Source organism: Hemitrygon akajei, chromosome 11 (assembly GCF_048418815.1).
Source record: "Hemitrygon akajei chromosome 11, sHemAka1.3, whole genome shotgun sequence".
NCBI lineage: Eukaryota > Metazoa > Chordata > Chondrichthyes > Myliobatiformes > Dasyatidae > Hemitrygon > Hemitrygon akajei.
In genome coordinates, this window is record NC_133134.1 from 134671542 (window position 1) to 134686403 (window position 14862).

At 39.3% G+C, this 14862-nt stretch overlaps 1 protein-coding gene across 3 annotated transcripts in view; it reads left to right on the top strand.

Moving 5' to 3' along the window:
• rtel1 (regulator of telomere elongation helicase 1) overlaps positions 1 to 14020 on the top strand; it is a 169053-nt gene extending 155033 nt beyond the window's left edge. For 2 of the 3 annotated variants that reach the window (XM_073061710.1, XM_073061712.1), the window contains 3 exons: positions 541 to 768; positions 2436 to 2536; positions 13517 to 14020. In XM_073061710.1, the coding sequence (XP_072917811.1) occupies positions 541 to 768; positions 2436 to 2536; positions 13517 to 13621 (434 nt within the window). In that variant the 3' untranslated portion in view covers positions 13622 to 14020. The remainder of the gene's footprint in view (positions 1 to 540; positions 769 to 2435; positions 2537 to 13516) is intronic. The other variant, XM_073061713.1, reaches the window with a different exon arrangement.
• Positions 14021 to 14862: the final 842 nt, after the last annotated feature.

Sequence of the window (14862 nt, forward strand, 5' to 3'; positions counted from 1 at the left end):
ATTGGTAGGCATAGACTAATTGGGCTAAAGGGCCTGTGCTGTATTTTTCTATGAAAGCAATATCAATTGATATTTATTAAATTACAGAGCAAAAGGTCATTTTTTTCTCATCATGAACATTGTACCACCATCAAAAGGCATAATCTGACCATATTTGAATATTGGTTGAACAGAATTATACTTGTAGATTCTACATAGTTATTACATTGAAAAGAACCAGTGGACAAGCACAATAACTGGGTTGGCTTGGAACCAAATGGCTTCTCAGCTATGGAGAGAGGAAATGTACTTTTAAGAGAACAGTCGGAAATTAAATCCCGTATGAGGCTTTAGCCATGCTGAATTGTAACTGATAATCTTCAAAAAAAGTTTTCACTTAAAACTGAATGGCACATTCACAGCAGCATTATTCAATAGAACAATAAATTCAGTTACAGTTTGTGGGTAATCAAGATAAAGATCACTGTCACAAGTTTTTGTGTGTAGTGATACCTTTTTCTGCTTAAATAATTAATGTAAATTACAATTATATTTTAATAGGTGAAGGATCTGTTTCAACACAATGTAAGATTTCGGCATTCTTTCCAAAGAGTGAGAAATTAAAAGCATCAAATGCTTCAGGGACTTCAAACACTTGGCATTGTGTTTATGACAGTTCAGTAAAAAGCTGTCCCTCTGAAGCTCAGGAAATAACAACAAAAACTATACGGCCTCCAACATCAAAGGAAACACTGTTGCCTTTCTCCTCTGATGTGAATTTGAAGTTTGGTAAGTTAAATGAATTAAATTATGCTAGAACTGAGCTCAAGTTTACAGTATTTCTGACATTTAACAAACATACCCTTTTAACTTGCTAAAATAGTTTTCCATATCCAAAGTTAATTTTAAAAATCTACCACTTTCAGGTATTTGCCCTTTGCCATGCTTCTACTGGACAAAGTGTTCAGTGATAATACTCTTGCTTCTGTCTTTAGAAAGTAACACTGACTCAAAAATACAGTGGCACAATCTGAAAAGAAGCAAGAGTTTTTCCAGTGTCCAAGACAAAATTTATCTCCTAATCAAAGTCTAAATCTGTTGAGCTGACCATTTATTTCAATGAGTTAGTTGCTGTGTATCCTCGATTATAATATAGACTGTTTTCTACAAATATTTAATTGATTGAAGACCACTTAATGTTGTCCTGATGTTGTTCAAGGCATTCTATAAAGCAGATCTTTTTGGATAAGCTAGCTTGCTTACGTGTTATTCATTCATCTCGGTGAAAATCAATGTCATGGTTTCTTTTAGGTTTCTTTTAGTAAATTGGAGGAAATATTTTGGCTTTCTTTTGTGGTTAGTTGCCATTAACAAAGGCTTCTCTGCATGTTTACACATTCTAGAGTTTTTGCCTATACTAACTTACCTGGAAATTCTTCATAGGTCTGTCTGAGTACTTCCTAATATGGATTGAAGGAAGAAGTGACAGGGAAGAGCTTGAAGCCTTTCTTTGCATTTATGGTGTCATTCACTTCCTCAGGACATTCCAAAACTGCTTCATCTCTTAAGCCTACAGACGTCGTCTTGATTTAATTAAACCTGAAAATAAAAATAATCACTGAGTCAGAAATGAAATCACAAATTATGGTTTTAATACAAAGTCTGTTTGATGAGGAGTCATTATAAGTCAGTAAACAGATGTGTTAGAAAAATTAGATGGATTTTATGTTACTTTGAAGTGTGATGTAACCCATTTAAAATACCTGAATTGCACGTTTGGTGATTTAGATATTGAAATGCTTTAGGTATTTAAAGCAATCTCTGTTGCATTTTTTCGTTGTAAGCTCCAGTTTTAACATTCCCAGACTGAACTGATTTGATGTGTCCAAAACTATCAAATCAATATGGAATAAAACAAAATTGCCACAAAGTTTACTTATTTTAAAAGTTCTTTTAAAAATCAGATTAAGATTAACTTTTAATTTTATACCAAATTTAAATTTTTGATGTTGTTTTATTGAGTATAATTTGCTTTTTAGAGCTAGATTGTTGATACCTGTACACTTCAGGCTCATGGTGTGAGGCTAACATATTAGTTTGGAAAATATTCCCTAACTTGATCTCAGACTTTTAACCACAAAGGAATATCGTCACCTGCTCACATATTATTATTGTCTCAGTAGTTAAGTTACGAAAAAGTTACAGTTGTAGAGTTGTTTGTAATGTAGTAACTGCCATTGTATGAAAATTTGTGTGAAAACAGTTTCCAGCTAGGTAAATACAGCAACAGAGTCTGCTTAAAATTCTTCCTCAACGTTCTCCTTCTGTGCTGTTTCCTGATTCATTTTCTGCATTGTACTGAAAGGTACTGTATGACATTAAGAATGTGCACAATAATGTTTTAATTTATTTGAATCATTTTTTAATATTGAAAACTTTGCAACATATTCTGCTAGGTTTCCACTGCACACATTGTAGAATTGATGCAGCAGTGCCATTTAGTTGTCAGTACTGTGACTTCACCTCCTGCATGTCCTGCTGGAAGCAGTTATTGAAGGTTAGACTGATCTTTAAATTTATGATGGGGAAAAGGATTCTAACTGTTTTGGAAGGTTGATTGATTATAATCATGACCAGATCAAGTCTGAGAAAATTAACTGAAAAGACAGTCTCCTGTTGCATGTATATTTAGGAGCATTTAGGATAGATGGTTAACTAGGTTTTTTTCACTATTAATTAAAATGTAATTAAATTGTTTATTTAGTTTGGCTTGGGTTGCAATTTATGTAAATGCTTAACTTATGTAAATGTGCACATTTATTTTTAAATTGGATTGAAGTTTATTTGTTTTTCCTTTGCTACTTTCTCCTTTTGATGGCTCATTATAAGTTGGACTTGCGCCAAGTGTATGTTTGTTTTTCTGCTACTTGGGAATTATAAAGTGCATCCATAACTGTCTATTGAGTTCACTTCCTCTGATGCATGTTCAGTGGTTACTTTATTAGATACAGGAATGGTCTTCTGTTGCTATAGCCTGTCCACTTGATTGTTCAACGTGTTGTGTTCAGAGATACTCTTCTGCACACCACTGTAGTCAGGGGCGCATCTATGGAAAATAGCGCCTATGGCAAGCACTGAAATTGTGCCCCTGTCCAAACATCTGACACCCATCTTTTAGATAACTTTACCATAATATCGGCTCAAAAATACAAGTCAAGCTCGTTAATCTTTTAATTAACAAATTATGGCACTGCATGAAAATTATAACTGCACCTTCCTTGCTTTCACTGATGCAAATTGGTCTATGATGTGATCAAAGTCAGTTTTTTCAGTTTCTTCTCCTTCTACACTCAGCAGAGCAAGATCACAGAGTCTGCCTTGACCCATGGAGGCTCTCAAATGCGAAAGTATTAGTTTTAACTTGCTGAATGATCTCTCACAGCTGGCGATGGAAACTGCGATGGTTAGTATTATCTGAAGAGCGAAGATTGGGGAAGACGCTCTCATCTCCATACTGAACAATAAGTTCAAGAAGCTCTTCAGGTCTTGATATTTTAATTTTGACCCACCTTGATAGCAACATTCTCGAGTTCTCATCAGCCATTCGTTTCTTTCGTCTCTGATGTCTTTCAACTTCAGTATTCCATTCTTGACAGAGACCGACTCCTTCTTCAAGTGACTTATTGACCAACACTTCTCTTTCATCATAAAAGTGATCTCAGAGGGCTTTCAGATCCAGGGCAGCATTGTGGAAGTTCATGCTAGGATCCTGCAGCCTCTTTTGAATACGGTCAATGCGAATAAGTACTTTGATCCAAAATCCTAGCAAGATCAGAAAATCATAACTCAGCATGCGGTTGTACAGCTGCCTTGCGTCACTTCTTGTTTCACTGGTCTCGTTTTCATTGTCTATCATGTCCTAGAGAACTTGAAGTATCTCCTCAAGGTACTTGTTGACGGGCTTCACTGCCTCTGTCCTTACACTCAACCTGGTTTTGGACTCCGACTTAACAACCACAGGGACAGAGTTTTTGAGTTTTTCCCGGCACTGTGTTGAATGAGAGAAAAATACATAAAGAGCTTTGATGGTTCCAAAAAACATGACCATCATTATATCCTGCTTGGCTGCATGTACACCCACCAAGTTGAGTGAGTGATTATCGCAATTCACAAACACTGCCAGGTTGTTTTTCTCACTTATTCTTTGATGAGCACCACATCTGTGTCCAGCCATCACAGCAGCGTTGTCATAGCAGCGTTGTCATAGCACTGTAACCGACAATCTTGTAGCTCCATTTCGTCCTTCTCTAGCTGTTTCAAGATGTCTTCAACCAAGTTGTCAGCATCCTTCTGGCTTATCTGGATAAAACCAAGGACGGACTCTCTAACATGGACTGTTTTCCTCTCACATCAACTTCCACATACCTCACTACTTCTGACATCTGCTCACGGGTGTGCTTGGTCAGGAGTCGAGTCAAACATGAGACCATAGTACTTGGCTTTACCAATGCTTCTCAGTAAACTCTGGCGAACTTTGGATGCCATCATGTGGATGAATTTTTTCTGGACACCTGGTGAATGATAAGACGTGGATCCAGGGGACTTTCCAAATGAGTGAGGTGTTCTTTTATGACAGGGTCAAAGATGGCCAGTAGTTTCAGTAAGCCAAGGAAACATTGTGGGAACATTGGAGTCATCGTCTAGCTGAAATATCTCTCCTTGCAAAGCCAGATTCTGAGTCGCAAGGAATTTTATGCAATGAAGGATTCTCATCAAGATATCACGCCACTTCTGCTTTTCCTTCTCAATCTGTGACTGAAATACCACATCAATATCTCCTCTGTTTCCAGCTAAATTTCTTTTCATTTCTTTCCATTGTGTGAAGCATTCCCAATGATTTTTGGCATTTTCACGAACACTGATCCTTTCACGTGCTTTCCATTGGTTGAATCCACTTTCCTGCTCCAATGAGGATTGATGGTCTGACGGGGAATAGAGAAGACAACAGATACAAAATGCAGACTTTTTAGAAGGGGAATAGACCAGTCATGAACAATGCACTTCCTCACCACGACCATTTCCCAATTTCCTCTTGAAGCAAGTTTTGTTCATTGAGCAGTTATTTGTTGGTAGGAAAGGCCTCTCACTGTTCTGAAAATACTTTGAACCCAGCTTTATTATTTCTGTTCTCAACGCATCAGGCAGAATTGCTTTTCCAGTATCCTTATCGAATTTCAGAAGTCCAATGTCATGCTGTTCAATCACTTCTGGTATGACAGTTTGAGGCTCTTTGACACCATCCAGTTCATTAGGTTCATTGTTGTCAGGTTCAATCTCATCAGGTAAAATCTCGTCAATAAACTCAACATCACCATCACCGTCTTCCTCTCCTGTCGTGTCCACATTCTCTATGGTAGCCTCACTCTTAATCTCGTCATACTCGGATTTATCTGACTTGACTACCTGCTTGGCTGGTGACGCATTTGTACTCGATCCACCTTTGGATTCTAACAAACTTGTAGTAGGTGCAGACGACTCCATAGAACATGTTGAATTACTTGTTCCGGGCTTTTCAAAGAAGGGCATGAAGAACTTGCTTGACTTCTTGGCTTCCTCCACCTCCAACTTTCATCTCTTCCGTCCTTCAGCTCCACTTTCCTGCTTTGCGAAGAAACTTTTCATGGTCTTCTTACATAATGCTCTGAAATAAGGCCATCCTAGTGCTTCTCACCCCTGATAATCAAAGACAGATCATACATCTGAAGAACATTTTTTTCCCACTATCCGAAGATGGTTTGTCTGGCTTTAATAGAAACTGCTCAGTGGCGCCCAGGGCACATGCCATACCTCAGATACGCCACTGACTGTAGTAATGCTTAGTTGATTGAGTTACTGTCAACTTCCTGTCAGCTTGAACCAGATTGGCTATTCTCTTCTGACAGCTTTCATTAACATAGTGTTTTCACCAGTAGAACTACAGCTCACTGGATGTTTTTTGTTTCTTGCACCATTCTATGTAAACTCTAGAGATTGTTGTCTGTGAAAATCCAAGGAGATCAGTTTCTGAGATACTCAGACCACTCCATCTTACACCAACAATCATTCCATGGTCAAAGTTAATTTGATCGCATTTCTTTCCCATTCTGATGTATTGTGTGAACAACAACTGAACCTCTTGACCATACCTGTATGTTTTAGTGCATTGAGTTGCTGCCACATGATTAGCTGATTGGATATTTGTATTAATGAGTGGGTGTGCCTTATAAAGTGGCCACTGAGTGTGTGCTGTATTGGAAGTAACTATGTTTTCCCATCATAATTTGTCTGATAAATATAGAGGAACAGAGGAATGTAAAAGGCCACAAAAAATCTAAATATTTAAATATATCAATACTTAAAGTTGTAAGTGCCATGTGCTAGAAAATGAATTAGAATTTTGGGCATATGGGGATACAAGCACCATTATCAGGATATAGCCTTGATACAGTAGGCTTAGGATTTTATTACATAATAAGAGATGAGGGGCATTTTCAGTGTATATTGTGGAATCACCATTGTGGTTATTGGGAAGAAAATCTGATCATGAGAGAATGGTTCAAATACTATGTTATCAATAAAGTGAGATAGACAAGAAAATTTAACCAACTCTATATTCAAAGATCTGATTGTAACTAGGTTTAAAAGTATTTTTTGTGGTTGAGAGTTGTTGACAAACTAGGGAAGGAGATGAAGAGAATTCTTTAACCACACAAATTTGTTGGAAATTTGAATGTTTTGCTGCATCCATGTCCTGTACATCTTTAGTATGATCAGAAAACGCTGCTGGCTATTAAATATACTGTACAGCAATTCCACCTCACTAGTGAACTGTTGGACTGCAGAGGAGCTCCACAGCTTGTGCTTACTGTGCACGCCATTGGCTGCTACAGATTTCTGCAAGAGGCGCCGTTGAAAGTGGTGCGCACAAAAGTAAAAGAGTAGAAAGCACGCTGGGAACCAGGAGCGACTTAGATCAAAGCCTTTCAGGCAGCTCTCCCATCGTTCCTACTATAAACATCCATTCACTTGAATATAAACTGGACTACCTGCACCTGAGACTGAACCAGCGGGAGATGAAGAACATCTGCAAACTAATTCTCACGGAAACTTGGCTTCAGGACTTGATGCCAGGTGCAGCCATCCAGGTGGAAGGTTTCAGCATGTTTCAGGGTGACAGGAGCCCAGTGATCTCAGGCAAGACCTGCGGTGCCATTATCTGCATATATCTAAATAAAAACTGGTGTACGGACGGTTTAACAGTGGCATCCCACTGTTCACCAATACTTGAGTTCATTTTTGTGAAATGCAGACTGTTTTATATATCGAGGGAGTTCACAGTTGTGTTGGTAACTGTATATATCTCCCCCTACCCCCCCACTAATGCTGGCAAGGCACTGCGTGAGCTCTACAGTGCATCAGTGACTTTCAAACCTTCATTGTCTCTGGTGATTTTAACCATGCAAACCTAAAAACAGTCCTGCCTAAATTCCACCAGAATGTTGGTTCTGCTACCAGAGGTGAAAATGCACTAGACCTGGTTTATACTAACATATCAGGTGCATATAAAGCAACTCCCCATCCCCACATTGGGCTCTAGGATCACTTATCTGTAATGCTAATTCCAGCATACAAACGACTGATCAAAGGGCCAAACTGGTTCTAAAGTGGTGAAAACCTGGCCTGAGGGGGCAATGTCAATACTGCAGGACTGCTTTGAAAACACAAACTGGAGAAGGTTCAGGGAGGCTGTTACCAATGGCAACCACGTTAACATCAAGGAATATATGGATTCCGTGACCAGCTACACAGAGAGGTGTACTGAGGATGTTAACATCACGAACACACAGAGGTGAGGGCAAATCAGAAGCCATGGCTTAACTGCAGAGGTCCATGCATGGCTGAGGGATTGTGATGCTGTCTTTAAATTGAAGGATATGACAGCTATCAGGGAAGCAAGAATTGCTTTTCCACTCCATTAGGACAGCGAAATGGGAGCATTCTCAAAGAATTTATAGCCACTTCTGTGATACCAGAGACACGAGGCGCCTGTGGCAGGGAATTCAGAGGATTACAGACTACAAGGCTACCCTGCACGTCAGTGACCAGGATGCTTCACTCCCTGAGAGGCTGTATGTATTTTATGCCTGGTCTGATGCACAGATCAAGGTGCCTGCGAGGAAGACATACCTTCCCCCAGGGAGCAGACACTCCGTCTAGTTGAAGCTGAGGTGAGGAAGACCCTGGCCAGAGTCAACCCATGCAAAGCTGTGGAGCCCAATAATATACAAGGTTGGGTTCTGAAAGACTGCGCAGCCCACCTAACTGAGGTGCTAATGGATTCAACATCACTCTGGAACAGTACGTTATCCCCTTGGTTTTTAAGGCGGCAATTATCATTCCAGTGCCAAAGAAGGTGACAGTAATCTCTCTAAATGACTATAGTCCGGTGGTATTAACAGAACCAATGTGAAATGGTTTGAGCACTAGTCATGGAGTGCATTAAAGTCTTCCTCCCAACTACAATGAACCCTTTCCAGTTTGCTTATTGCTCAGGTTGATCCACTACAATGCAGTAACTTCTGCCTCCTCTCTGTCCTGTCCCTACCTGGAAAATGGGGTCTCAAATGCCAAGCTGCTATTTTATAATCTTCAGTTCGATGTTTAACACCATCATACCCCAGAGACTAATGGGGAAACTGTCAGCGCTGGGGTCTCAACACCTCCCACTGCAACTGGCTCCTGGAATTTTTAACAGAAAGGCCACAGTCAATGTGTGTGGGTAACAACGTCTCTAGTCCTATTATGCTGAACACAAGCGTTCCCCCGGGCTGTGTGTTCAGCACACTGCTGATCCATGATTGTATCACAGGATTCAGCTCAAACTGTGCCATCGTGTTTGCAAATGACACAACGCTGGCTGGCCTCATCAACAACGATGATGAGATGGAGTACGGAGTGGAAGTAGAGCAGCTGGTGGATTGGTGTGAGATGCAAACCCTAAGTTTGAACATGGAGAAGACCAAGGAAATCATTGTGGACTTCAAGAAGGTGCAGATGAACCATTCCCTTCTGCAAATGCATGGAGAGAGTAATGTGCATCAAGTTCCTGGGAGTTCACAGATAACCTCATCTGATCTCTTAATATCACCTCCCTGAACAAGAAGGCACAGCAGTGCCTCCGTTTCCTAAGGAGAAGCTCCTTCTCACCCACCCTTGTCATCTTAATTGAATTTTATAAGAGCACATTGAGTGCGTCCTGACAAGTTGCATCTTCATCAGGTATGTGAGCAGCTGAGCATTGGACCAGAAGTCCTTACAAAGGACTGCGAGAAACGGCTGAGAGGATCATAGGGGTCTCCCTACCATCCATCGGGGACATTTATCAGGAGCACTGTGTATACCTGGTCCTTAGTATTATTAAGGATCCTGCCCATCCATCCAGCATCCTCTTTGATTTTGTACCATCAGGCAAGAGACTCCGATGCATAAAAACAAGAACAGTCAGGATGAGAAACAGTTTGTTCTCTCAGGCTTCTGAATTCCTTACCGCATTGCATTCAAACTGGTTAATCTGTTCTCTATCTTATGATATTTAATTTAGCACTTACTTTATTTATGTGTAATTCATCTGTAGATTTTATCTTTACTTTCATAAGTTATTGTGTGTTGTATGCACTACGGTGCTTTACACCCTGATTTGGAGAAACATTGTTTTGTTTGACTGTATACATGTATATGCTTAAATGATAATAAACTTGAACTTAATAAATGTTTGAGGCAAGGGATATTGCATCTTTTCAAGAGAAATTGGATAAACATTTCAAGCTACTAAATGCAGGTCTCCAGAAGAAGAATCAGGCAGTGGAATTGGATTTTTCTCACTATTGGCCAATTTAGATCTAGTGACGAAATGGACACCATTCTTTAACTTTATATAGTTCCACGCATGTTGGGAGAGTTTTAAAAAGTTGAAAGTGCAGCTGTCACACATTGACACTGGTTCCCAAGTGTACCTTAGATGTATGTCCCCCATTAGACAATAAAATAGAGGAGCAGAAATGGGTCATTTGTTCCATTGAGTCTGCTCCACCATTCAATCATGATTTTTTTTAAATCAACCCCATTCTCCTACCTTCTCTCCATAATCAATAATCCCATTATCAAACAACCACCTATCAATCTGCCTGAAACAAACCCAAAGGCATGTCCTTTACAGCCCTCTGTGGCAATGAGTTCTACAGAGTTCCACCCTTTATCTGAAGAAATTTCTCCTTATCTCTTTTATTCTGAGTCTCTGCCTTCATATGCTAGATTCTGCTCCTAATAGAAGCAACCACTCTATCCAAGCCTTTCAGTATCCAATAGGATAATGTAGGATTAATTATCTTTTCTATCCTATGTGTTTTGGAATAAGGGTGCATAGCATTGTTACTTTTTTTTTTAATTCACTGAGGTCAGAAGAAAACTCTTGTATTAAACACATAACTGTACCCTAAGAGAGATCATTTGTGGTTGAGCTCACTAGAGAGAAGCTATTCTGGATAGGGTGTTGTGTAATAAACCGTATTTAATTAGTGAGCTTAAGGGAAAGGACCCCTTGTGAGTCAGTGATCATAATATGATAGAAATCACCCCGAAATTTGAGATAGAAGCTAAAGTCAGAAGTATAAATATTACAGTGGAGTAAAGGAAATTACAGAGGCATGAGAGAGGAGCTGGCTGAAGTTAATTGGAAAGGGACACCTGCAAGGATGTTCGTCGAACAGCAATGGCTGGAGTTTCTGAGAGCAATGCAGAAGACGGAGGATAGATACATCCCAAAGAAAAAGTATTCTAAAGGCAGGATGATGCAACTGTGGCAGGCAAAGGAAGTCAACTACACCATAAAAGCAAAAGAGCGGTTACTTTTTCAGGTATATAAAGTGTGAAAGAGGCTAGAGCAGATATTGGACAGCTGGAAAATGGCGCTGGAGAGGTCGAATGGAAACACAGAAATGGTGGACAAACTGAATAAGTATTTTGCATCAATCTTCACTGTGGAAAATATTAGCAATATGCCGGAAGTTCGAGAATGTCTGGGAGCAGAAGTGAGTGCAGTTTCTATTACCAGGGAAAAGATGTTTGGGAATCTGAAAGGTCTGAAGGTAGATAAATCACCTGGATCAGATGGACTACCCCCCAGAAATTATAGACCAGTTAATCTGATCTCAGTGGTTGGGAAGATGTTGGAGTTGATTATTAAGGATGAGGTCTCAGGGTGCTTGGAGGCACATGATAAAGTAGACCAAAGTCAGCATCATTCCCTTAAGGGAAAATCTTGCCTGAAAAGATATGTTGGAATTCTTTGAAGAAATAACAAGCAGGATAGATAAAGCAGAATCACTTGAGGTTCTGTACTTGGATTTTCAGAAGGCCTTTGACAAGGTGCCACACATGAGGAGGCTTAACAAGCTATGAGCCCATGGTATTATAGGCTAGGTCTTCAGATGTATTGAAGACAGAGGTTGATAGGTTTTTGATTATTCTGAACATTCCAGGAAGGCATGAGAATGGGGTTGAGAAGAAAAAATAATCAGCCATGATGAAATTGCAGAGTAGACTCGATGGGCTGAATGGCCTAATTCTGCTCCTATGTCTTATGGTCTACAACAGAACATACAAAAGTACTGCATAGCTACAGGCCAATGTAACTAATTCCATTTGCATGAACATGGTCTGTATCCTATTTGTAAATGGATGCAAGCAATTGGTATATCTTCTTGTTTAGCTGCCTCTGGCACCACGTTACAGGCTCCTGCTGTCCGTTCTGCCTCTGGCATTTAGGGCATCAATGAAGGTCATACATTTCTGACAGTTTTCATGGCTTTCTTCATCATGTGATAGCTTCCTTGGTTTTCGCTACTGTCAGTCATGCAAGTCCCAGGTAGAGATTTGGGAATACCATCGCACGCAGTTGTAGAAGGATTTGTTACTATTGATTCAGTAACAAGTTTGTTTTCCCATCAGTGTTCTCCTGATCTGAACCCCTGAGCCTGGAGGACTTGTGAGCCACTCTTAGTATGTCCTCTACTCTTTGATCTGTTTGGCATAGGTGACCCAACCAAGAGCCAAAGCATAAAGCACTGACTGCAGCCAACATAGCCATCTGGATCATTGAGGCACCCAAGCCTCCAAACCACGACAAGGTTTTGGTCGTCATGGAGATGCTGCTAATCTGTGCCTTCTGTTCTCTTGACACTTGCACCTAGTCTAAATGACTATCTGACCTACCTATGACTTTCATAATTTTATATCAGATCTTAGTGTAAGACCTTCCAGAGAAAACTCATTTGTCCAACCTCTCCTTATAGCTAATACTCTCCAGTCTATGGATGCAATTTAAATAGTTAAATCCAAAACAAAGTACATATTGTTTGGAATGTTCCTTACTTGCACTTGCCAGTTAAGTTCCAGGTATTCTATTATGCTCATGACGTATAATGTTTCAACTGTATTTCAGTGGAATAGCAGTTCCTGTTATTGTTAAACAAGCTTTGTCTGGATTGTGAAATGCCAGACAAGTTGTTTATACATTTTAATCTTACTAATAGATTATAAAAAATTGGTAACAATCATGAAGTATCTAATAACTCCGTACATTAGAGTACATTAGATCTACACTCTCTTGATCTTTAAGGTTTTACAGCCAATAATCATATTCTTTAATTGGGAGCAGCATGTGGGTTGTATGAAATGTTCTGGGGAAACAAGTAGTATTGATATGTACAATCAAATTGCACATAAAGCAACACAATAATTACCATATACTTAAATGTTCCAAAGGAACTTTATTCACAAAACCTTTTCCAGGTTTTGAAATATAAAGCTAATCTTATACAGTACAGTTAAAAATTGCAGTGTTCAGATGTGCAAAGCTGATAGAGACCTATCCACAAAATCAAGGCTGTAACTGCTGCCAAAGGTACATCTATCAAATACTGACTTGAAGAGGGTGAATACTTTTATATTTGTAATTAATGTAGATCACTTTGTGGAGATCTGTTTTTACGTTGACACAGAAGAGTCTTTTTCTGTTGATCAGTAGCAAATTAAATCCACTATGATTCAATGTTGCAAAATAGTAAATCATGAAAACTTCCCCGGGGGGGGGGGGGGGGTGGTTGAAATACTTTTTATGGGCACTGTAGTTCAATTGGTCATGGCAATTAATCTGTTTTCTCCATTTCTGCAGAGTTTTCCCTTTGGAAAACACAGATAAATTACATTGAAAAGAAAAAACAAAGCTGTTTTAAGTATTATTTGTAAAACATGAAAATCACTTTGATGCTATTCTTGACTGATATTTTTATTCTAATATTTACAATTATTTCGCACTGTAAGCCATATTAAGTTGAGAGCATTAAAGAGCGTCATTGTTTTCTCAGCTGTCTAATGTACACACCTATATTGAAATGCAGTTCAGTTTACAAACTTATTCTTTGTCCTTCTATCCTTCCAGGAGAGTAAAATGTGCCCTCAATGCAAAGGAACCACCACCAGAAGATACTTGAGGCAAGTTTTCTTTGAGACAGATAATTCACAAGGCTATGACGGACATTCATGAATGAATACAGCTTGAATATGATTCTCAGAGGGTGTCAAAGTGTTGGACTGTAATTTGTAGCAACCATTATCATTTTTTTTTGTAAAAGGCACAGAGTATGTGAATAATAAATATTTTGGTCAAAAAACAATATTTTTACTAAGTACACTGAATGTTTTGATATGATTTTGTGGCATGATAACTGTCATTTTGATTTTTTCACCTAAGTTATGATTTCATAAAACATTTACACTGCTTTGAGAAAGCAAATATTTTCTCATTTTACTGTCTCATTTTCTAAATTTAAAATATTGAAGTAGAATTTTTGAGTTAATATACAAAACATTATGCATCATGTCAAATCAAAAGAAAAATTCCAAAACCTGTTAACAATTTACCAAAAATTAAAACCAAATTGTGAAGCTGAAAAAAGTATTCATCCGCTTGGTAATTACAGACAAACATACTTTATTGATCCCGAGGGAAACTGGGTTTTGTTATAGCTGCACCAACGAAGAATAGTGAAGAAATATAGCAATATAAAACCATAAATAATTAAATAATAAGTAAATCATGCCAAGTGGAAATAAGTCCAGGACCAGCCTATTGGCACAGGGTGTCTGACACTCCGAGGGAGGAGTTGTAAAGTTTGATGGCCACAGACAGGAATGACTTCCTATGACGCTCAGTGTTAAATTCTGGCTGAATGTACTCCTGTGCCTAACCAGTACATTATGGAGTGGATGGGAGTCATTGTCCGAGATGGCATGCAACTTGGACAGCATCCTCTTTTCAGACACCACCGTCAAGAGTCCAGTTCCACCCCCACAACATCACTGGCCTTACGAATAAGTTTGTTGATTCTGCTGGTGTCTGCTACCCTCAGCCTGCTGCCCCAGCACACAACAGCAAACATGATAGCACTGACCACCACAGCCTCGTAGAACATCCTCAGCATCGTCCGGCAGATGTTAAAGGACCTCGGTCTCCTCAGGAAATAGAGACGGCTCTGACCCTTCTTGTAGACAGCCTCAATGTTCTTTGACCAGTCCAGTTTATTGTCCATTCGTATCCCCAGGTATTTGTAATCCTCCACCATGTCCACACTGACCCCTTGGATGGAAACAGGGGTCACTGGTGCCTTAGCCCTCCTCAGGTCCACCACCAGCTCCTTAGTCTTTTTCACATTAAGCTGCAGATGATTCTGCTTGCACCATGTGACAATGTTACTATGTTAAGTTTCCTCAGGAGCAATATATTAT